Here is a 24,543-nt window from a genome sequence, read left to right on the forward strand (position 1 = left end):
AACCTACTGTAACGACCCCAAACTGACCTTCAAAAATATTGCAGACTTTTTTTAAACGAATAAATAACTTTAAAACATTGCAAAAAGATATCCCAGGGACGCGGAGCACATCATATATTTAATATACACAACCCAACATACATCCCACATCATGGATTTAAATTGAATTTAATTTAGTAGAATAGTCCCCATTTAGAGTTCAACAAGTTCCTCACAAAAAATAACTCCCAAAAACCATTAGAATCCAGTCCACCAAAACTATAACCCTCAATCCCTTTAGTAAGCCGGTCCCTCCTGTTAAAATACTGTATATATACCAGACTGATATACGTATATCAGTCAGGGGTATTTTGATCATTTTATAAAAAGTATTTAGTACAGTCCATTAGGGACTGAAATGTATTTTTGTCTTTCTTTTTATTTTTATGTAAAAGTGTAAATATGACAGTTGGGAGGCAGTCCAACTAGTCGTTGGACTGCCCCCAACGATCATAGTCGTTGGACTGCCTTCCCTCACTACAAGTGAGGCTCTATAAATAGAGCCTCACTCTACTCTTGTAAAAATGCTTTTAAAAAGCATTTGTGTGAGTTTATAAAATTCTCTTTTTCTTATAGGCTTTGTGCCTTTGTGTTATTGTGAAGTTCCTTTTTATCTCTTTTATGAGATTGTGATCGGTACATTAGAGACCACGGTGGTGTTGTGCACTTGTGTAGCCCTTTGTTGGCATTGTATTCGTGCACCCTTGATTCATTACATGGTATCAAAGCTTGGCTCTTGAAGAAGTGAAAGCTATCTCAGGGTTATTCTACTTGTGGTGGTGCTCTTCAACTCTTGGCTCTCTTTCAACTCCTCTACTAAAAAATTCTTGTAATCATTATGGGAGAAAGAGATTCCGCCTCCATCATTTCCTACAAGTTCAATGAAAACAATTATTTGATACGGGCGATGACAATGGAGAATCACATCAAAGGTAAAAAGCTATGGGGTTTTGTTAGTGGTACCACTAATGAACCGCAACTCAAATTGACAAGAAGAGAAGGAGATCAAGTCAAAACTTTATCCGAAGAAGAAAAGGAGAAAGCTTTGCAAGAATATCAAAACAAGTTGGAGGATTGGGAAGCGAGCAATGCTCAAATTCTTCTTGGGTGTCCCTTCCACTGTGTAAGAATCTTGGATGACGGTTTTGGGAAAACCGTGATACTAAAACTCTATGTGCGATTGTGCCCCTGAACCCGATATGGTGGTTCGCCTTCTGGTCACGGTTTTAGGGAGTTTCAGCCACTTTGCCTGAGGGTGTTGTTGTAGACACAACTTTCGTTATTGATATACCAAGAAAGTGACATCAGTGGATGTTGATTTCCTTGGTATCCCGGCATTAGATGTTGATTTCTAATGTTTCGATGAATGATTTTGATTCCTGATATCGGTTCAGGAACACGTGTGGAACCTAGTAATAAAATACAAATTGTGTATCAAGCTACAACTGAGAATTTTTATTGAGCTTCAGAAATTTGTTGTGCTCGTTTTGAGTATCCACGGGTTTTAATGAAAAGTGAAACTAAACTTTGTGCATTTAATAGGAACATGTATGCAAAAAAGAACTCTCATAATAACTTAATAATTTATTCATGCATGTGCATTGAAATCATGCATATTTAGTATTCTGCATTAGATCCTGCATTCTTACTTATTCTGTTTCATGTGAGATATTGTAATTGCATGATAATTGCTTTTAAATGCCTGAATAGTAAATTATTTATGAGATTGTTATTTTATTTTCTTTAAAAACTTGCATGAATTTGATTTATGTTTTTTTCTTGCTTATTTGGATTATTAGAGGGATTCGTATAAAGGATGTAAAAACCAACGTTAAAAAAATAAATAAATCTGGACACGGGTCGGATCCGGATCCGACACAGATCCAAACACAGTAAGGCCTCCCCCCGTGCCTATTTAAAGCATGCAGGGGGGGTAGGGTTTCTCATTCGAGAAACCCTCCCCTACTGCCTTTCTCTCTCCTTGTTCGCCCGATCCTCTCTCCCGCTCTCACCTTCCTTCCGGCCGCTAGACCTCCGACGAACCACCCGTCCGACAGGCTCCCTCTCTTCCACAACTCTTTCTCTCTCTCTCTCTCTCGCTTGTTCGCCGACGCCAGCAACCTCAGCCCTTTTTCCGTGGCTGTTTCAGGTAACCCCTGACTCCCCTCTCTTTCCTCTGTCGTCTTCATCTTCTTCTTCTGTTGTTTTCTTTTCTTCTGTTTTCTTCTTCTTCATCTCCCTTTTCTCTTCTTCGGCAGGGGCGACGCCCCCCTGTCGTCTGTTTTGGGTCGATCGGCCCTGCTTGACATTTTTCGACAGGCCGGCAGGGGTGACACCCCCGGTTGCTTGCGTTTAGTCGGTCGAAATGGGCTAAAAAGCCCCTGCCTCCCCTTTTCCCGGCAGGTCGGCCGAGGCAACACCCCCTGCTCCGATCCTTTCTCCTTTAGGAGTGGAGGGGTCGAGCTCCCTCCCTGCTCCCTCTGTGTAGGGGAGCGGCCGTGCCCCCTCCCTGTTCCCTCTGTGTGCAGGGAGGGGCCAAGCCCCCCGTCCCTATTTCCTCTAATTTCAGGAGAGGGGCCGAACCCCCTCCTTGCTCCGTCTGATTTTAGGGGAGGGGCCGGGCCCCTCCCTGCGTCCCTGCTTTTGGCAGGGGAGGGGTCGAGCCCCTCCCTGCTCTCTTGCTCTTAGTTATCGAGAAAGGGGCTGCACCCCTTCCCTTTTCCTCACTGAAATCGGGGAAGGGGTTGCGCCCCTTCCCTCTGTGCGTTGGTGACAGGGAAGGGGCTGCGCTCCTTGTTGACCATCAGGGTGTGGGAAGGGGCACAACCCCCTTCCCTTCTCTTTTTTTTTTCTGGCCAGTTGGCAGGTAGGGGTGATGCCCCTGCCGTCGCCTTCCTTTCGGGTCGGCAGGCAGGGGTGACGCCCCTACTGCCCCCTCTTTGTTGATAAACGGGCAGGGGTTGCGTCCATACCCCTCTCCCTTCCGTCTGAGCGATGGGCAGGGGCTGCGCCCCCTGCTCCTTTCCTTTTTTTCAGGACGGGTTGATATTGCAGGAGCTCGCCCCCTGCCTCCCCTTCATTCTATTCTTTGAATCGACCCCTAATGCGGGTCAACATGTCTTTCTGTTTTAGAGTAATCAGTCTGCCTTTTGCAGCTCGCATGACGGATTCCGCTTGCGCCCTGCGGCCCGAGCCCTTCGTTACATACTCTCGAAGGCAAGCGCAACCCCGAGACTCTTCAAGGTAGGGAAAAGTTGCGCAATGGACTTTAGATGAACTGAACTAAGCTAAAACATTCAAAAATGGAAATTAAAGCAATTAACTATATATATATATATATATATATATATATATATATATATATATATATATATATATATATATATATATATATATATATATATATATATATATATATATATATATAGGAGTATGCTTTTTAATTCAAGGATGCAGTTTTGTGATCCTTGTCCTTTCCATTATGTCATTTACTTTGCCGTTGAGCTTTAGTGCACATGCTACTGTTTTATGTCATTTACTTTGTCGTCGTGCCTTAGTGCACAGGCTAATGTTTTACTGTCATTTGCTTTCGCCATCGCGCTTTAGTGCACAGGCTTTCTTGCTTTACGCATTTATTTAGCTTGATACACAGTTTTGCAGATCAAGCATTGCTTTTTGTCAATTACTTTCGCCGTCGCGCTTTAGTGCACAGGCTATTTGCTTTCTGCATTTATATGCTTACGCATTTGTTTAGCCGAGGTACGGTTTCGTACCTCATGCATTGCTTTACGCAGTTATTTAAGCCGATGTATGGTTTCGTACCTCGAGCCTTTCTTACGTTTTCAATTCATGATATATCTATTTGACCAAGGTTACGCACTCTTGAGCTCAATGCACATCTTTGCACTTTAAGGATTTCTTGCATCCTGCTGTCGCACTGCATTGTGCACGGCCTCGTTTTTCCTTGCTGACTAACACTTGCACTTGCTTAAGTATAGTTTGGAGCATAACATATTTCGCTCGTTTGTTTAAAAATGACACGAGTCACACTTATGCATTTTTGTTTAAAAAAGGAATTCCTAAAGCGAATCCGTGTTTCCAAATGCGTGGCCTTGTTAAGCAGGTTTTGAAAGTCGTTGTTGCAAGATTGCATCCCAGTTTCCCGAATCAGAGTATTTGGGAGATATGCTTTACAACTTTGGTTTCGTGTATTCGATATAACTCGGATGACCCCGATGAGGGGCACATACTTGTGTTTTGGGGTGTTTTTTTTGAAAAAACCCTTATCCCCGTTTATCGAGACCAGTATCGCGAGGTATGCGCAACATACAAATACTGTGATAAACGAATGAGAGATCCGTGGCGATCTCGACTCGTTTGAGTTGCACAATGTTGTACTCACGGTTTGGAAGATAAATCATGTTCAAAATAAGATGTGTGGTTCAGCATATTCTAATTTTGCTCTTTTTGCAAAAGATGCGGGTTTGTGCATGAGCGCTAAAATTCTTAATAAAGGGATTTCTATTCGCGAGTCCAGCTTTCCAAATATACAGTTTTGCAAAGTAAAGTTTGAGAGTCCTGTTTGAGAAATAACATCCAGTCTCCCAAATCGACGTATTTGGGAGTAGTTTTTTTTGCTACCACTGTTTGGGTTTCCGACACAACTCGGATAACCCTGTTTAAGGGCATGGGTATGAGTTTGGGCGGAGTTTCTATTGAGAAACCTGTATCTTAAACAATATCGCAAGACATGCGTAGCATGTAATAACCTCAATTTTTGACATTAATTGTTTAAATTTATTTGAAAATAATGGGTATTATTTTTCTAAAGTTGGGCGTGGGATCCGCATTTCGGATCCAGGAAAATAATGGGTATTTTTTTCTAAAGTTGGGCGTGGGATCCGCATTTTGGATCCAGGATCCACAAAGGATCCATATATATACACGTATAATAACTTTTATATATATATGTTTTTAAGAAAAATAACTAAGGATAATACAAATAATATTTAACATAATATATACACATATATAACCTGTTAATATGCGGACCCGCAGGTGGATCCATTTGGATCCAACCTGCGGATCCACACTACGAGACCTACGGATCTAAACCGCAGATCCACGCTACAGTTGGGACCCGAAGTCAGACCCGGGCCGCGCCCCGTTACTGATAAGTGGTTAGAAAAAATCCTTTCGGACCGGGGTCAGATCCGAATCCGACCCGGATCCGTAACCCGCTAGGGATAAAGGGGTCACGGGGAGAGGGTTTCGTTAAGCCCCTCTTCCCATCCCCGCGCCGCTCCCTCTTCCTTTCTCTGGCTGAAAAGGGGAAAACCCCTTTAGGGTTTCCTGATTTGCGCCCCCTGACCTCTTTAAAGTCAGCAAAGAGGGGCGGGGAGGCTCATCGCCTGCACCTTTCCCCCTCTTACGTCTCCCTCTGTGCATGCCATCGGCGATGCCCTGCAGCCCCGACGCCAAACACCGATGCCTGCCAACCCTTGCAGGTAGGCAACGACCATCCACCTTTGTCCCCCATCGGTGACCCTCTCACCCTCTGTCCTGCACAGCTCGCCGGAGCCTCGATGCCACGACCGACCATCACTGTTGGCCCTCCTCTGCCTCTCTTTCCAGCACCCTTCTTGCTACTCCGAGTTCACCTCCCTCTCTCCCTGTCCCTCTCGACCCGAGCTCTGTAGCGGAGCAACCGATGTCGACAGCCGTCACCGCAGCTGGCGCAACACAGCACGCTCGCCTCCGCGTCGGTTCTGAGGTACGGGTTATCTTTTTGAATCAAGTGAGAAATCGAACGCCGATTTGATTCTCATACAATATTTAGGGTAAACCCTTGATACAAGGATGAATCTATATGTTCATCCTAAAGTACATGGATAAGGAATCCATGAATCCCTTTTTTTTTCATGGGTGTATATTTGTTGTAGCATATTTTATGTGTAGCAGCGATGGATGGCTTCATGCTTGATCTTCCCTTTTGGATTCGACCACATCATGGCAATTGTTTAATGCGGAAAACTGTTGCACTGGAATCTACCACATAATTTTGTATATAATGCAACGTCTCTTGTGGTAGTTATATTCATATCAGCTCTTCACTTTGGTCAGCAAATGTGATAGTCTGAATTTGAGCTGGGAGAAAATTACGAAATCCTTTCTAATAAAAATTTAACAACATTTTGTGGGTTCTTTCAGCTTTTTATAACTTGTTTATGGGAAAGTGTTTAGCTCGACAATGTTCAATGGTGGATTCTTAATTACTTGACTGTTGGAAAATCCTCTGTTTCCAATCAATGGAGGGCTTAGCACAACTTGAAGCACTATGCAAAAAGCTGTGAAATTCGCAGGATTCAGCTGAAAGGGATCATGCCTAGAGTACATTAAAGTGCCTTTCAGTGAATACTGATTACATCTCTCAATGCCAATACATTCTAGACAATGCAGTTTCTTATGTGCTTGTTTTGGCAAGTTCAAGCTTGTTGAAGCAAGTTTCAGAGCAGTCTCTCTTTGCAGCTGTGATTTGACCTCAGTAATGTTTTATTCATGTATATCCTTTAGTTGTGTTTAAAGTTATTATACCTTTTAGGTGATTTATAATACATGCTGCTTGTCTGCGATTACTTGTAGATTGCCATCCAAATTTTATCTTTCTTACTTGCTAGTACAATGTGGATGTCTTGATTTCAGCAGATGCCATGTTGGTTCCTAACGTTGATAAGTAGAGTGTTGGTACTCAAAGTTGAACTATCCTGTGCAAGACAAGTTTTTCTTGTGTTGATCATGTAACATTGTCTTGGGGTTCAGCTTTAATGTGAACCCATCATGATTTTGAGCCTGTCATGTTAACCTCACTGGCAATATTTGTATAATTCTTTAGTGTATATAATATGTTAGGATTTTGTCTGTTCTATTTTTTTCATAATTGTGCTGTCTTGATTTACTTCAAGGAAACTACTTGATCAGCTACCTGGCCACCAGAGGACCTGAGTTGCAACCTTTTGTTACTGCCTCTCTGATTCAACTGATTTGAACCATTTAATTAATGCACTATCACTACATCCATAGAAGCTTCATTGAATTATAAAATACTTTCAAAGAATTAACAATATGAGCAGTACATATTAACCTGGCATGGACAACTAACAATATCTTTGACTTCTGAGGTGGATTAAACATGTACTGAAGTCATAGTTTGCTTTGAGTAGTGAAATGACTTATTCTCATATCATCCACTTATAACTTCCTGTAGTTTATTTGGCATTAAATTCCTTGGCTTGTCACATCTATGACAATTAATCATCTGTCTTTGGTCCCCTGTGTTTGCTTAACTGAAGATCAATATATTACATCCGTAGGAGTTAATTTTACAATTGGCACGCATGTTAAACTCCAGATCATGGTTATGCACTTGTGTGTTGCTTCTAATACATGTTATGAATGGAAGGCTTTGGGTATTGAATTGATATAATGTGCTTAATCAAAGTAATGTATAGTTGACTCATATACATGTGCCTAATTTAATAAATGTGTTGTGCATGAGTGTAGCTACATGAAAATTTTGTGAACTCATGCACATGCAAATGCTCATCATTGATATATGCGCATCTTTAATTGGTGTATAAGAATATGCATTGTGAAGCATTCAAAGGTAATGCATTATGGTTCATGGATGGTCTAAATGAATCATCATAGGCCTGGAGAACCTTGAGCTTTGGTTTGCTCTTTTTTAATTGTTTAAATGCATCGCCAAAAATTACATTTATATTATGGTTTTAATTGCGCTGTTCTATTGTTGCCATGGGTGGTAGACCGTGAAGAGCTACGCATGCTGATTTGCGAGCTTATGGTTGCATGTTGATTTGCAAGCCTAGGTTATTAATTTTGCATGTTGATTTGCAAATGTAAAAGAAATGAATTAAGAACGAGATAAAAGAAAGTAAAGAACAATGTAACTTATGTTTCCTTGATGTCCCTTCTTTAGTGTGAGAATCTTGGATGTTGCGGTTTGGGAAAATCGTGAGGATACAAAAACTCCGTGTACGTTATTGCTGCCCTTGAACCCAATATTGAGGTTCTTCTCCTGCCCACGATTTTAGGGAGAGTACGCCACTTTGCCTGAGGGTGGTGTGTTTGACAAAGTTGTTGTTTTGGTATACCAAGAAAGTGACACTTGTGGGCGTGGGGTGTCTCCGACATTAGATGTGGAGGTCTAATGTTCCGATGGATGGTGTTGTTTCCTGATATCGGTTGAGGGCTAAGTTTGAAATCTACTAATAAAATACAAATTGTGTAAAGCTACCCTGAGAACCTAACTTGACATCGAGGATTTTACTCGTTTGGTGTATCTGCGGGCAACGATAATTAAAAAGAGGAACTTAAATTATATGCATTTAATAGGTCATGTATATGGAAAGGGAAACTTTAATGAAAGATAATGAAATGTTCATGCATTGCACATAAATCATGCATATTCCTGCTATGCATTAGAACATGCATATGTTATTTGTTCCCTTAATTGTTACATGTTGGTGGATGTATGATGTTTAATCTCTAATGTATTGCTTACTTAAATTGCGATTTCTGCTATTGCTTAAATGATTCATCATGCTTAGAAGTTGTTCCCTGTTGCATGAACGCTTAAATTGAATTATGTAATTGTCATCGTTGCGTTCCTCTAAATTATTGCACGAAATCTTATCTGTATTATTTAGCTCACTTGTTTCATTAGAAGTACCTGTGCTCAGGATTTCGGTTCTGACACCCTACTTTTATGGTCGACTCGCTTCTGATGGGATACGAGGGCCACATTTACTTCGGGCCACTTTATTTACGGACAAAGTGGTTCTACTTTTGTTTCTTTTAGTTCTTTTTACTTCATGCAGTTGTTACTCCACTTTTGACTTGAGTATGAGACTGTTATTGATTCATTAATAAAGAGTTTGGTTGTTTGGTTATGAATGATAAATGTAAGTTCGTTTGTGGTGTGTGGTTATCCAACTGAAATTGGAACTGTAAGGACCCCAGGTCTCTGGAAAGATTTCTGCAACTCTTTAAAAAAAAATCCGCATTTTCAAGGGGTATGAGTTGGGGTCGTTACACAAAGGACTTGAGCATGTCAAGTCAAACTAAATATTTGTTGCATCGAGTTGGGGTTTCTTCTGAGAAATCAATACGCCTTTCATCATTGCTTTGCTTTTAGACAGGGACGACATGTTTATACTACGATGATTGGATGAAAGGTTCGTGTAACCTCGAAGCGTGCAAATGACACTTTGTAGAAATCAGTTACATAGTGATGTTTCGCTGTTACAGGCAAGATGCTCGTGTTGGTTTAAAGAACTAGAGCATGTTAAATGTAAATTAAAATGATTTCATCGTTTCTTTTACTACACGTTAAAGATGAGGTTTGTTTATGAGAAACCTGTACCCCTTTCATCGTAGCTGTACTTTTTGACATGTACGACATTTTAGTACTATGATGATTGGATGAGACGGTTATGCGATCTTGAATCGTGCTGCTAGCACAATGCTGCAATCACATAAATAGTGATGATTCGCCTTTACAGGCAATATGCTCGTATTGGTTTAAAAGACCAAAGCATGACAAATTTAAACTAGAATAATTACACCACGTATTGTGGAGATTTCTTTTGAGAAATCCTGACCCCTCTTATCGTGGTTGTACTTTTGAATAGGTATGTTGCATACTGCGATGAGTAGGATGAGAGGTCTATATTTACCTCGAATGTGCAATGACACATGATTAAAATTACATAATGGTGATGTTTTCACCCTCACAATAAGTTGACCCCTCTCATCGTGGTTGTACTTTTGAACAGGTACATTGCGTACTGCGCTGAGTAGGATGAGAGGTTTATGTTTACCTCGAACGTGCAATGGCACTAGATTGAAAATTACATAATGGTGATGTTTTCACCCTCACAATAAGTTGACCCATTTCATCGTAGTTGTACTTTTGAACATGTACGTTGCGTACTGCGATAAGTAGGATGGGAGGTCTATGTTTACCTTGAACATGCAATGGCACGTGATTGAAATTATATAATGGTGATGTTTTCACCCCTCACAATAAGTTGACCCCTCTCATCGTGGTTGTACTTTTGAACATATACGTTACGTACTGCGATAAGTATGATGAGAGGTCTATGTTTACCTCGAACGTGCAATGACACGCGATTGAAATTACATAATGGTGATGTTTTCACCCTCACAATAAGTTGACCCCTCATCGTGGTTGTACTTTTGAACAGGTACGTTGCGTACTGCGATGAGTAGGATGAAAGGTCTATAATCACCTCGAACGTGCAATGGCATGTGAATGAAATCACATAATGATGATGTTTTGCCTTCACATGCAAGATGCTCGAATGAGTCGAAAGACCAAAGCATATAGAATGGGTCTTCTGTTAAGTAACATCTGATATACTCATTCGACCCGTTGACTTCATCAAAAGAGAGGATGAAATGATACAAAACTCCGATGGATAGGTTGTTAATAAGCACCCCTCGGGCAAATGACTCGGCATCCTCAGTCATCGGAGTTAGGGGACAAGACTACCAGAAATTATCCTAGGTGGTAGATTCCATAGACTTCTGTAGAAGTAGGATGCATTCGTTGTCTACGTACGTCTTTGGGGAATCCTCTCTCGATCACCGATCGTCCCCATAGTAGCAGATTCAGCTAACTATTCGAGGTATTGAAAATACATGGCATAATAGACCCCCAAACTAGTCTCAGTTGTTTCTACGATTCGTGCCTTGCACGTACCCGCATGTCAGCTAATATCGAAACAAAAGTTATACGGTTCACATTACTTGTTGGTTGCATACTGTGCGCTGGTTAACTGTTAATGCTAATTGTTGCATTTCGCGTGCGTTGATTGACTGCTAATGCTAATTGTAGCCTTTCACGTGCGCTAATTGACTGTTAATGCTAATTGTAGCATTTCGCGTGCGCTGATTAACTGTTAATGCTAGTTGTAGCGTTTCGCGTGCGTTGATTGACTGTTAATGCTAATTGCATCATTTCACGTGCCTTGATTAACTGTTAATGCTAATTGTAGCATTTCACGTGCGCTGATTTACTGTTAGTGTTGGTTGTAGCATTTCGCTTGCGTTGATTAACGGTTAAATGCCAGTTGTAACATTTCTCTTGTGTCGATCAACTTTTAATGCTAGTTGTAGCATTTCTCTGTGGTGATTAAACTGTTAATGCTAGTTGTAGCTTTTCTCCTGCACTGATTAATTGTTAAATGCTAGTTTTAACATTTCTTTTGCGCTGATTAACTATTGATGCAAGTAGTAGTTTTTCACTTGTTTAAACTACTAAGCATGATAGAATTAAATGTAAGTACTTAATTTTGTTCTATATTGTCTCACTTGTGCACCTACCAGTTTTTCGTGAAACTGACCCATTTTATGGGCACAGGTGATGATTGGGTCTGTACGGGCTACGATGGCGTGATGAAATCAAGATGAGACTCTTTCCCTGACGTTTCGCTCCTGAGGACAGTTTGGTAAATTTGCATAAAGTATTTTTTGAAAACTCCTTCTTTGTACATGTCTTAAATTATTATAAAGTGCATTTCAGAATCTATTTAGTTTATTAAATATATGGAGTTTCAAATATGTTTCGAAAGAAAGTTTGCGCTATAATGCGCCCAAGGTCCATTGACTTGTTATTTCAAATACTATTTTCTACTGAATTATTGTTTAAAAACTTTGATAAACAAATGAATACAAAGCTTTTAAACTTTTCATAAAAAGTTACAAGTCCTGGATTTTGGGGCGTTACAAAGGATCTTTGATTCTTATTCAGTACTACCTGTGTTTTTCACAGGACCTAAGGCTCAATGATGAGGACGACTGACACAGAGAGCCTACGAGACTTATTTTTGTTATTTTTGGGATAGTGTGACTCTATGGTTTTAAATTTTTATTTACTTCTGTTTGCAGACTTTGATTATTGATTAATAAAGTTATTTATTTTGTTTGGATGGTGCAATGAAGAGATCCCTTGTGATTTGGATGTTGTTAAATCTGTGAGGCCCCAGATCCTTGGGTTTTTGGTTTCCGCTATTGTTAAAAAAAATTTCACTTTTCAGCGAGGATGAGTTTTGGTCGTCACACCCGAAGTTATAAATGCTAAATTAAGACTCGAAGATGGTGTTCTATTTGAAGATCTTACTCGATCTGTTACTTATCTCTCTATTACCCGACCTAATATTGTTCATGCTATTCATGTAGCAAGCTTGTTTCAGCATGCCCCTACCACAACGCAGATGGCAGCAATAATGAAGATTGTGCGATATATTAAGAAAACCATTTCAAAAGGGTTTTTCTTATCCTCTTCCTCATCTTTTTATCTAACTGCTTATATTGATGTTGATTAGGTAGGTAATCCCAATGATAGAATCTCAAATATTGATTTTTGTAATTTTTTTAGGAGATTCGCAAATGTTCTGGAGGTGCAAGAAACAACACAAGGTATCTCTATTCTCAATAGAAGCCGAATATCGTGCCATGGCTACAACAACAATGAAAATTGTGTGGTTTAAAAGTTTTCTAAGTGATATGGGTGTCATCATCTCAACTCTATCAAAGATGTGCTTTGACAATAAAAGTACAATCTATATTGCAAGCAATTATACCTTCCATGAACGCACCAAACATATTGAGATGAATTGCCATTATGTTCATGATGAATATTTAAGAGAAACTATTACTTTGCCATATGTCACCTTAGAGTATCAGTTGACCGACTTCTTCACCAAAGCTCTTCCTACTCGTTTTCTCTTTCTTTCTAGCAAACTTTTTGTTCTTTTCCTGTAAAGTTTGATGGGGAGTGCTAAATATATATATATATATATATATATATATATATATATATATATATAATTTTTTTGTATTGCTCGATAGGGGCATTTTGGTCTTTTCACTTATACAATAAGTTGTTTATTAGAAACAACTTATTCTTCTTTTTTATTTTTCTTTTTTTATTATTTCTTTTTGAGCATTGGGGACCCTACCTTTGGAGCCATTGGGGCCCTATGACCGTTGGGAGCTCCTCAACGACTCCAAGAGTGGGGAGCTCCTAATGGCTCCCTCTCCTTTTTCTTGTATATATATAGGGGTGTTCCTTCTTCATTTCAAATATGTTCTCTCATTCATATTCTCAATAATATTTATCTTTTTTGCTTTTTGGCATTATCAATTTGTGGATTTATGTGTGCACTTAAAGTGCTTGTATACTCTCTTTGTTTCTTGTCCATTGTTGGACTTGTAAGTATTTTTGTAACGCCCCAAAATTTCGACTTGTGATTTCGAAAACCTTATCGAAAACCCTTTCAAAGATTTAAAGTTTTAATTTTTAAAAACGACAGCGGAAAACATTTAGAAAGGAACACCAGTCAACAATCATGGGTACGTTAGCTGAAAAACCATCATTCACATGTACAACAACTTAAAGGAATTTAAGAAATAAGGTAATAGATTAAAAATCTGCAGTTTATTACAAAATGAGCATTTTGTTCCAAAGTTCAATAAATCTAAAGAAAACTCCAAAAAGACACAGAGCCAAGCCGCCAGCAGAAAGAAGATAAATCTTGATCCATATTGCACCACGCCATCGACCGTCAGTGAAGTCCTACTCCTCACCTGCCCATAAAATGGGTCAGTTTCATAACAAACCAGTAGGTGCACGAACATGTAAGTAGAATGAAAATAAAATAGGACATTCATGAGATAAGCAGTTATGATATTTAAGCAATTAATACAATTGTAGTCTATTCTAACAAATGTAATATGTGCAAAGAGCTGTTAGTTGAAGCAGTGTAAGTCTCAGTCATCTACAACTATTCATGAAGATATTCTTTAAGTTCTGATATTAACTGGCCTGTGGGTACGCACAGACGCGAAACGTAGAAACAGCCGAGACCGATGCGGGGGTTTATTATGTCAGGTGTTTTCATTAACCCGGATGGCTGACTGAGTCCGCTCCTAAGGGGACGGTCAGTGACCAAGAGAGTAAATCCCCAAAGGCATTCGTGGCCCATGGATGCATCCAACTTCTGCAGAAGTGCCTGGGAGTTACCACCTAGGATAATTTATGGTAATCCCAATTCCCCTAACTCCGATGACTGGGGAAACCGAGTCTTTTGCCCGTGGGGTGGTTGTTAACAACCTGTCCATCGGAGTCTTTGTACCATTCATCCTCTCCCTTGATGAACTGTGAATATCGGATGGGTATGACAGGGGTTTCTTAACCGCCGCCCCATCCTACATGCTCTAGTCCATTGGACCCACTCGAGCATCTTGCCTGTGAAAGCGAAAGGTCACCATTTATGTGATCTCAACATTGTGCTAATTGCACTCATCGAGGTTGCTACAACCTCATCATCCCACCATCGTAACCCATATGGGACGTACTTGTCCAAAAGTACGATCGTACCTTCCTAGATGTACAACTACGATGAGAGGGCAACATAATGTTTTATGATTTCTTTTGGTTCATGCATGACATATATTGCTCTCTGAGCAAATGGGCCTGTGGAGGCCGGTATTATCTCATGGATATCAATAAGGAGTTTCTTAATCACTTCGAGGTACTCAATGACCTCTTGTACTATTTGTATCATACTTGTCTTCAGGTCTAATTACGAAAGTAAATTTGTGGGTTCTCGATAGATAACCCATCACAAGGTTTTATAAATGTCTGTATTATACTTGGCATGCTCGAATACTAAGAATCAAGAAGTCGCATCCAAGATTCATCAGGCAATAATCAATAAGGCATCTATAGTAACTTATAACAGTGAGCAAGGCGAAAATACAGTAATAAGGTCTTTCTAGCAATGAGTCTACTCATAGAGCTCAACAATAAGCATGTAATTTCAAAAGAATACAGATGCAGAAACACAACACAAACAATCACTAGAGTGAGAATGCATGCCAAATAAACTATTCTATCACAAAATCCTTATAATTTTATTTCATTCATACAAACCCTTCGTGCGACTTTCCCCTACCTCGGGATGTCGTGCAGCTGCGTGCGTCTACGCGTGTAGATGATACGAGGCTCGGGCCACGGAGCCAGAGCGGGGGTCCGATGCGAGGTCTGTAACAATGCTACGTTAATTATTATGCGGAGAAATAAAAAAAACAAGCCTGCCGATAGGAGAAGAGAGAGGCAGCAGGGCACCCCTGCTGGCCGAAATCAGAAAAACGACAAGGGGCGAGCCTTTGCCTGCAGACAGCCGCAGGGTGACAGGGGCTGAGCCCTCTGTCGAAAAAAATACCGAGGCGGCAGGGGGGGTCAGCCCCCGCCAATCGCAAAGAAGCGGTAGGGGCTGAGCCCCTGCCAGAAATGCTAAAGTGGCAGGGCTGAGCCTCTGCCAGCAACAATCAAGTGGCAGGGGCTGAGCCCCTGCCAGCAACAGCCAAGTGGTAGGGGCTGAGCCCCTGCCAGAAACGATTAGGTGGCAGGGGCTGAGCCCCTGCCGGCAATAAAAAGGTGGCAGGGGCTGGGCCCCTGCCGGCAAAATAAATGTGGCAGGGGCTGAGCCCCCGCCAGAAAAGCTAAAGTGGCAGGGCTGAGCCTCTGCCAGAAACAATCAAGTGGCCCCTGCCAGCAATAGTCAAGTGGCAGGGGCTGAGCCCCTGCCAGAAACGATTAGGTGGCAGGGGCTAAGCCCCTGCCGACAATAAAAAGGTGGCAGGGGCTGGGCCCCTGCCAGAAATGGTTAGGTGGTAGGGGCTGAGCCCCTGCCAGCAACGATTAGGTGGCAGGGGCTGAGCCCCCGCCCGAAATAATAAAAAAAACAGTGTCGCAGGGGTGACTGGACCCCTGCCGGCTCTTCGACAGCCCCAGTAGAAAGGGGGAAAAAGGCGATAGGGCCCGAGGGCTCCCTGTCGACCCTCCGAAAGGCACAGGGGACGTGGGAGGGCGCGGCAGGGGCCGTGCGCCGCCTGTCGGCCTCCCGGCGAGGTGACAGAGGTGGGGGGGGGGTGAGGAAGAGAAGAGGGAGGAGAAGAGAAGAGGGAGGAGAAAAGAAGAGGGAGGGGAAGAGGGCGGCGTACCTGGGAGTGGTGGCCGGCGGCGGCGGCGGCGGCGGCGTGCGCAGCATGGAGGAGATCGGCGCAAATGGGGGCGAGGGCTGCGAGAGGGAGGCGTGACTCCCCTCGCCCTCCAACGCCTCTCTTAAAGGCACAGGCGGCAACCGAATGGGGAAACCCTCGATGGGTTTCCCTAATTCGCCCGGTACCGAAGGGGAGGAGGAGCGGCGCTCGAAAGCTCGGGTTACTTAAAACCCTAAAGAAAAAAAGGGGCCCGGGTCAGGTCCGGACCCGACCCGGGTCCAAACAAAATTTTTAATTTTTTTTTTTAAATTGCGGGTTTTACAATTTTACACTCGATATTTGTATTTCCGCTTACTTCATTACAGGGAGAACCTTTCAAGCTTAAGAGAGGCCTACGACATGGTGACCCTCTCTCTCCCTTGCTATTTATTTTGGCCATGGAGGCTTTATCAGTTATGATAACTTCGGCCGAGGGAGCGGTCCTATACCATGGTTGTCGGGTCTCAACTAGCGTTACCATTTCCCACCTGCTGTACGCGGATGACCTATTGCTTTTTGGGCCGGCAACTTATGGACTATCTTAAGGTGCTTCGGGGAGATATCGGGGCTGCATATATGAATGGGGTAAAGGGTCACATTTTTGTCATGAACGACTCCTCAGGTATGATACAAACAAGGGCTTCACATATTTTTGAATGCGGGATGGGCTCTATCCCATTCGACTACTTAGGCTTACCACTTCATTTGAGCATCTCCTGTGAGTTGAATTGGGGTAAGGTGGAGTACAATCGTGTGCAACCTGGGTATTATCTAAGGCAGGACACATAAGTCTGGTATGTCACAATATCTCCACTATGGTTATTCATTTTTTGCAAATATTTGTCATTCCAAAAAAAGTGAAAAAGATGTTGGTCTCAATGTTTCAAAAGTTTATTTGGAAGGGCAATATGGAAGGGAAGTCTTATTCTTTAGTTCTTTTGGATGTTATTGCCCAACATGTGGATGTTGGTGGCCTTGGGCTGCATCATCTTGGTAGATTTAACAAGGCACTACTCACGAAATAGTTGGTTATTTGCAAGAAGGAAAAAAGGCTGTTCACAATTTTCTCGGAAAAATATGATTTAGTGGAATGGCCTTGGAATTGGGTGGAAACATATAAATGGAAAGGAGGTTCGGTATGGAAGGACTGGTTATTGACGAGTTTTGTTGCTTCTCGAAGATCATGGTTGCTAATGGAAGTAGCACCCACTTTTGGCATGATGTATGATTGGGAGTGTGATTCCTACAGGAAAAAATATCTTCTTCTATACCATGCTGCTTGCAAGAAGTACTGTAGGGTGCAGAAGCACTGGTCACCATCCACCATTGAATGGGAGATCGTATTGAGAAGGGATCCAACTGATGATGTATTTCAACAATGGACTATTGTCATGAATGAATTGGCTAGCTTCTCTTTTTCGCAGAGAACCGACCACCTACTTTGGACGTTGTCCAAGGATTGCTGCCCACTAAAGCATTGTGGGGAGGTGGGTTGCCTTTGCATGGCTCATTGCAGAAATCAGACTTAAGAAAATGGGTTTCCACTTGTGCAGTAGATGTTCCCTATGCCACCGAAGTGAGGAATCAACCCAACACTTGTTTTGGGACTGCGACTTCATGAAACTATTGTTACAATAGGCATGGGGAGACCTTGGATTCAGCTGGAACAACTGGATAGGTTCTTTTAGCAAGCCATCTACACCCAAGAGGAAAGAAATGAAAATTTGTGGCGTATTTGGTGTTGACAGCTTGGACACTGGTATAGATGGAGCAAAACCAACATATTTTCAGAAACTTCAGCAGATGTCCGGACTTCGCCCTTGAGCAACTCAGATGGTAACTCACTTGCAGGGCACACAGGAAGTGGCGCCTGACCAACCTATTCTTTGGATCGGTCAGAACATAATTTTCTGCTAGACCCGCTGCCACTATATTTAATGAGGGCTTTCCTTCTTTTCTTCTTGGTATACTCTGTTTTTCCCTCTCTACTGGGCTGAGTGTGATATCTAATCATACTTGCCAAATCTGTACTTTTTTTCTCATTTAAATGCAAATCTTATTCTCTAAACAAACAAAATAAAGAGGACCAGAGTATATGTTAGGTCTTCTAGTATGTGGCACAGACACCAAGATGGCATAGTGAAAACTAGGAGGAACTTAGGTTAGTAAGGAGAACTAAGCTAAGATAGGATGGTCCTAAGTTCCTCCCGTCTATGAGGTCTGTGACAAAGTGACCTCAACCATGTAAAAGTGGCATCCTAGCCATTTGTAGCTTCTATTCTGACTCGTGATAATCTAGTAAAGATATTTGATAATCAATAAATATTTTTTAACATATTACAAAATATTTTTCTATTGAGAAGTAAGCGTGAAGTAAATTGTTGAAATGGTTTTATTGAAGTAAATAATTGAAGATTACGCTATTCAACTCAATATGTATGGCAAACCAGGATTATTAGGAACTTTACGAACATGTGAAAATGGCATTTTCTGAACTTGACAATCTATTTCTGAAACGTGAAACACAACGTTCTAGAACATGCAAGAGACAAACGGGAAATTTGTGAGACACATTTCCCATCACATGAAAACCTGTTGCCTTCATGAAAAACACATTTCCCTTGTATATCTGTTAGAGCCTTCCCTGCGACTTCCATCCCAAAGGAGTGCCAAGGCCTGCTAGAGAAGGGTGGTGTGGTTACACTCACATGCGGGCGATGTCTGATTGTAATTTTGTGTGTGAGAGGCGAATTGGGAAGGCCTGCATGGTGGGCTTTTTATTGCCTGGTGGAGGGCATGAGCATGCGCAGGACACACGGTTGGACACAGTCAGTGCACGTAGAGGAGTTTGCCAAGCGTGTGAGGGGTGTATGGGTGCATTAAGAGAGACTTTGGGGCCATTGTGCATGGTTGAGGCGCTCAAGGGAAGGGCTGTAGGGACTGTAATTTTGCCTAAGGCTCAGGGAGGTGGGTGGGTGCACAGTGAAAGGGTTGATGCACATGCAGTTGGGCAACACATGAGGCTGCTGGGCACTGAGCATGCATGCATGCATGCATGAGGGAAAGCATGTCCAATCACTAATTATTTTGTGCCTAATTTCCAAATCTATCACCATTTACACTTATATAGCATATTGGACCAGATCCTACCAAAAACAAAACTCCAATACCCAACAAGACTCAGTTCCATAGCCTTTGGCCGTGTGGCTGCCTTATTATATTTCTAGAGTCTAGCAGTTTCCCACACATTTCCATAGATTTTTTTTCTATATAAAAAGTTGAGATGCATGTGTTATTTAAAATTTTTAATTACTTGTTTTTAGTGAAAACATTAGTCTTTTTTACATTTTTTAATGTAAAGAAAGGGTGCAATGTACTATATGAAATGGGAAAAGTTTCATAATTTAAGGCAACTGCACTGGTACTTTATTTCTTGAACCTATTCATTCTAAACCCTAAAGCTCTCTGTGGCATTTAAACACTTTATTTGTGATATTTATTACTTTATTAAAAGTGACCCCAATATACACTTAGTTTACATGAATATATGCAGCTTGTGTGATTGTTTTACAGTTGTAATTAGTGTATTCACATATTTTATGGCAAACTAATTTTGTTAGTTTTTACTTGTTATCTTGATGCTGGTAAACAAGTAAAGTTTTTTATAAATTCAAATCTTTTTCATACATATTTCCATCATTCACTCTCTCTCTCTATGAATGATTCAAGGAAAAACACCAAGGGACATCATGGAATATAAGGTGTCTGTCCCAATGTGATGAAGCCTTCCAGCCAAGCAGGGTTTTGATTCTGGCAGACCAACTTAGCACAACGTCTAATTCATTTTCCAATCCAATCTCCCCATGATGAGGTTTCTAGGTCTGGAATGCTCATTTGGTAGTTGAACCCATTCTTAGGATTTAGATCATAGACATCTGCTGCTGAGCCAACTATCAATTGTGTTGAATTGCTTTGACTATGAGTTGAACCTTGCATGGTTTGCAAAAGTATTATCAGGTAGGTTTAATCAGTGTGTTTGTGTTATTTATAATCACGTGTTCATTCTCTATTACATGTGTAGGTGCTTCTTTGTCCATATTCATTTGCTCATGTGTTTGTGTGCATGTTGTGAATTCAGGTATTCTATTTGTATATGCATCTAACTGTGTGCTGTGTTCTTTTGTAGAGGATCAGAGCTTTGCCAAATTGTTTATATCTATCTGCACAGTATCTATTTGTTTCTAAGAGTTTACAGACAGTTCTTTATTTCTTGTTGGGAGCCTTCCATAATAATACCATTTTAGATCAGAATATACTGCTTGATTGATTCCAAGCATTAATATTCTTTACTTTTGTTACAGTTGCTTTCATTGGCGGCATGCTTTTTGTGCTTCAACAATTTGCCGGCATTAATGGGGTCCTGTACTTTTCATCCTTGACATTTCATGATGTTGGTATTACCAACAATGCTTTAGCAAGTCTTCTTGTTGGATTAACCAACTTTGCAGGTGAGATGCAGGTATGTGTGAATATGTGCATGCACTAGTGGCATGTGCATGCATAAATACACATTTGATATTGTTATTTTTACTTTGTTTTGACTTTAATTCCAGCACAATCCTTTCAGGGGCACTTTTTGCCCTCTACTTGATGGATAGGCAAGGGAGGCAAAATCTTATTATTGGCAGCTACCTGGGAATGGTATGTGACAAAATCTTGCAAATGGGTTAGGTTACTAGAATTTATATTAAGAACATGACAGCTATTTTCTCTCTCAATCTCTAGATTGTTGCTGTGTAAACATGTACATGACTTCATTGCTGCATGCAATATCTACTTAGTGAATGAAACCATTTCTATACTTGTGTAAAGTGCAATAAAATGTGCATAAATGCTGAGATACGTTATAACTAGAATAAGCGCATAGATTTTCTTATCGATTGTTGTGGAACATTCTTTCAGGTGTATAGTCAATCACCTTCAACGTATTTATCTGGGTATTGCATTTCTTTGTGAGTTAAACTTGTCAAGATAAAAATATAAGAAATTACTTGTTCTAAATTGCTTATCATGCATATACACATGTTTAGATTCTTAATTGAGAATGGTAGTAATCAACATCCTACTATTACGTGGTTTCATATTATTGAGCCTAACTAGGTCATGACAGCCCCACATAAAGGGGATTACAATCAAGTTATCCATAATTGGTTTTGTTGTGATGACTGTAACTCATAGAGTTTGTTAGAAAATTGGGTGATTTAATATTCAGAAAATGAATCCCCAAAGCCACATAAACTCATGTATTAATCTTGTAACAGACCCAACTCATCCCCATTGAAAAGTAAAATTTTTTTAAACAATTGCGGAAACCAAAACCCAAGGATCTAGAGCCTCAGAAAAATCTGTTATACTGTCAAAAAATAACAAAAGGTAAGTCACGCTGTCTTGTAGGCTCCCTGTGGCAGTCATCCTCATCACTAAGCTCTAGATCTTGTGAAAAAAAAACATAGGTAGTATTGAGTAATAATCAAAGATTCTTTGTGCGAATTCCTTTAGAAATCCAAATAGGTAAGAAAAACATAAATCAAATTCTTGCAAATTTTTAGAGAAACATAACTACAACAATCTCAGAATTCAATTAATCATTCATGCATTTAACAATAATTATCATGCAATAACAATATCTCACATAAAACAAAACAAGTAAGAATCCATGAACTAATGCAAGACAATAAATATGCATGATTCCAATGAACATGCATGGATATATTATTAAGTTATTATCAGAGTTTGCCTTTTGCATGCATGTCCCTATTAAATACAAAAAAAATTTTAGTTCTCACTTTTCATTAAGACCTGCAGATATTTAAAACGGGCACCACAAATTTTTGAAGTTCAAGATAGGTTCTCAGTTGTAGTTTAACACACAATTTATATTTTATTATTGGGTTCCACACTTGTTCCTCGATCGATATTAAGAATCAACACCGTCCATCGAAATATTAGAAATCAACATCTAATGTCGGGATACCAGAGAAATCAACATCCACTCATGCCACTTTCTTGGTATACCAATATCAGCTGTGTTTACAACAACACCCTCAGGCAAAGTGGTTGAAAACTCTCTAAAACCGTGGTCGGGCGACGAACCACAATATCGAGTTCACGGGCACAATCATATATGTAGTTTTAGTATCCTCACGGTTTTTCCCAAATCGCCATCCAGGATTCTCTTACAGTGGAAGGGACATCCAAACAACAAGTACGCCTTCATCCCAAAACAATTGGGGTCGACGATATGAACCAAAAAAGAAAATCATTCTGGGTCTTCCACATGAATCCTTCTCCTCCAATCATTTCTATCCAATGCCATGTCCTCGGTGAGGTTCAAAGCATTCATATCCTTTCCTATCATCTCCATCCAAGTCTTCTTAGGCTTACCCCAACCTCTTTTAACTAATATATTTTCTCATTTCTCCATCCTTCTAACTAGAGCATCATTAGGCATTCGCCGAATATGTCCAAACCACCGTAAACTATTCTCTCTCATATTGTTTTCAATAGATGCAACACCTACTTTCTTACGTATCTCCTCGTTTCGAATCTTATCTTTTATTGTATTTCCACACATCCATCTAAGCATACACATCTCAGCTACACACATTTTTTTAATATGATGTATCTTGACAGCCCAACATTCCGTACCATATAGTAAAGCGGGCCTAATTGTCGTCTTATAAAACTTTCCCTTCAACCGCAATGGCATTCTACGATCGCACAATACTCCAGATGCACTTTTTCATTTCATCCACCCAACCTTTATCCTATGATTTACATCTCCATCAATTTCTCCATACTTTTGAATGATAGATCCCAAATATTTGAAAGTCTTTCACCGGTATTTATTGCTCACCAAGCTTCACTACACTCCCATCACTACTTCGTTGCTTACTAAACCGACATTCCATATATTATGTCTTACTCTTACTCAACTTAAAACCTCTTGCTTCCAATGTCTGTCTCTGTAATTCTAACTTAGCAGTAACCCCAGCTCTAGACTCATCAATCAAAACAATATCATCAGCAAACAACATACATCATGGCACATTTTCTTGAATTGATCTCATAAGCTCATCCATCACTATAGCAAATAGGAAAGGGCTTAATGTAGATCCTTGATGTAACCCAACCGTTCTAGAAAAATTGGTTGTCACCCCTCCACAAGTGCGGACATTGGTTACTATTACTTCGTACATATCTTTAATTATACTAATGTACTTGAGAGAAACACCTTTCTTCATCATTGTCCACCAGAGAACATCCCTAAGTACTCTATCGTATGTCTTCTCTAAATCAATAAAAACCATATGCAAATATTTATTCCTCTCTCTATATCTCTCAATAAGTTGTCTAAGAAGATGTATAGCTTCCATAGTTGATCTTCCAGGCATAAAACCAAATTGATTCTTCGATATCATGACAACCTTCCTCAACCTATACTCAATCACCCTCTCCCAAAGTTTCATAGCATGACTCATGAGTTTTATGCCACGATAGTTTGTGCAATCTTGTATATCACCCTTATTCTTATATAGAGGCACCAAAGTACTCTTCCTCCACTCATTAGGCATCTTATTTGTCTGCCAAATCTTGTTAAAAAGATTTGTCAACCATTCTAAACCTTTCTCACCCAAGCATTTCCAAGCCTCGATAGGTATACCATCTGGGCCAACTGCCCTTCTTGATTTCATTTTCTTCAAAGCCTCTGCAATTTCTTTCTTTTGAATCTTGCGCATGAAGTCACAATTCATCTCATAAAAAGGAATGGAGAAGTCTCCAAGATCCTGAGCGTGACTTCCATTAAATAACTTATCAAAATAATATTTCCATCTCTCCTTAATCTCCCCATCTTTGACTAAAACCCTTTGCGTTTCATCTTTGATACATCTAACCATACCCAGATCTCTCGATTTCCTATCTCTTATCTTTGCAAGCCTATAAATATCCTTCTCGCCCTCTTTGGTATCCAACTTGTCATAAACCTCCTTATATACCTTATCCCTCACGTTTCAAACTACTTTTTTAGCTTTCTTCTTTGCTATCATATACTTCTCCAAATTCTCATTATCACGACTCTTACTTTGATTTTTATAACACTCTCTTTTAACCTTAATAGCTAATTTGACATCCTCGTTCCACCATGATGTATCCTTACCTAGTAGTGCACCGCCTTTAGACTCACCCAATACCTCCTTAGCCACCTTTCTCATGCCATCCGCTATCTTATTCCACATTGATTCTAAATCCTCCTCGAGACACCAATCAGCTTCCTTAACTACCTGCTCTACA

General features: G+C 40.5%; 1 protein-coding gene across 3 annotated transcripts in view; it reads left to right on the forward strand.

The window, feature by feature from the left end:
* The window catches only part of LOC149813000 (Major facilitator superfamily protein), a 162,887-nt gene that overhangs the window by 50,039 nt on the left and 88,305 nt on the right, over positions 1–24,543 (forward strand). For all 3 annotated transcript variants that reach the window (XR_016428298.1, XM_089991755.1, XM_089991753.1), the window contains exons 8-9: positions 20,553–20,699; positions 20,819–20,892. Coding sequence is in view for 2 of the 3 variants with exons in the window: in XM_089991755.1 (XP_089847881.1) it covers positions 20,553–20,699; positions 20,819–20,892 (221 nt within the window). In the remaining variant the exon portion in view is untranslated. The remainder of the gene's footprint in view (positions 1–20,552; positions 20,700–20,818; positions 20,893–24,543) is intronic.

The sequence above is a fragment of the Nuphar pumila genome, chromosome 16, assembly GCF_984573655.1.
Source record: "Nuphar pumila chromosome 16, dmNupPumi1.hap1.1, whole genome shotgun sequence".
Classification (NCBI taxonomy): domain Eukaryota; kingdom Viridiplantae; phylum Streptophyta; class Magnoliopsida; order Nymphaeales; family Nymphaeaceae; genus Nuphar; species Nuphar pumila.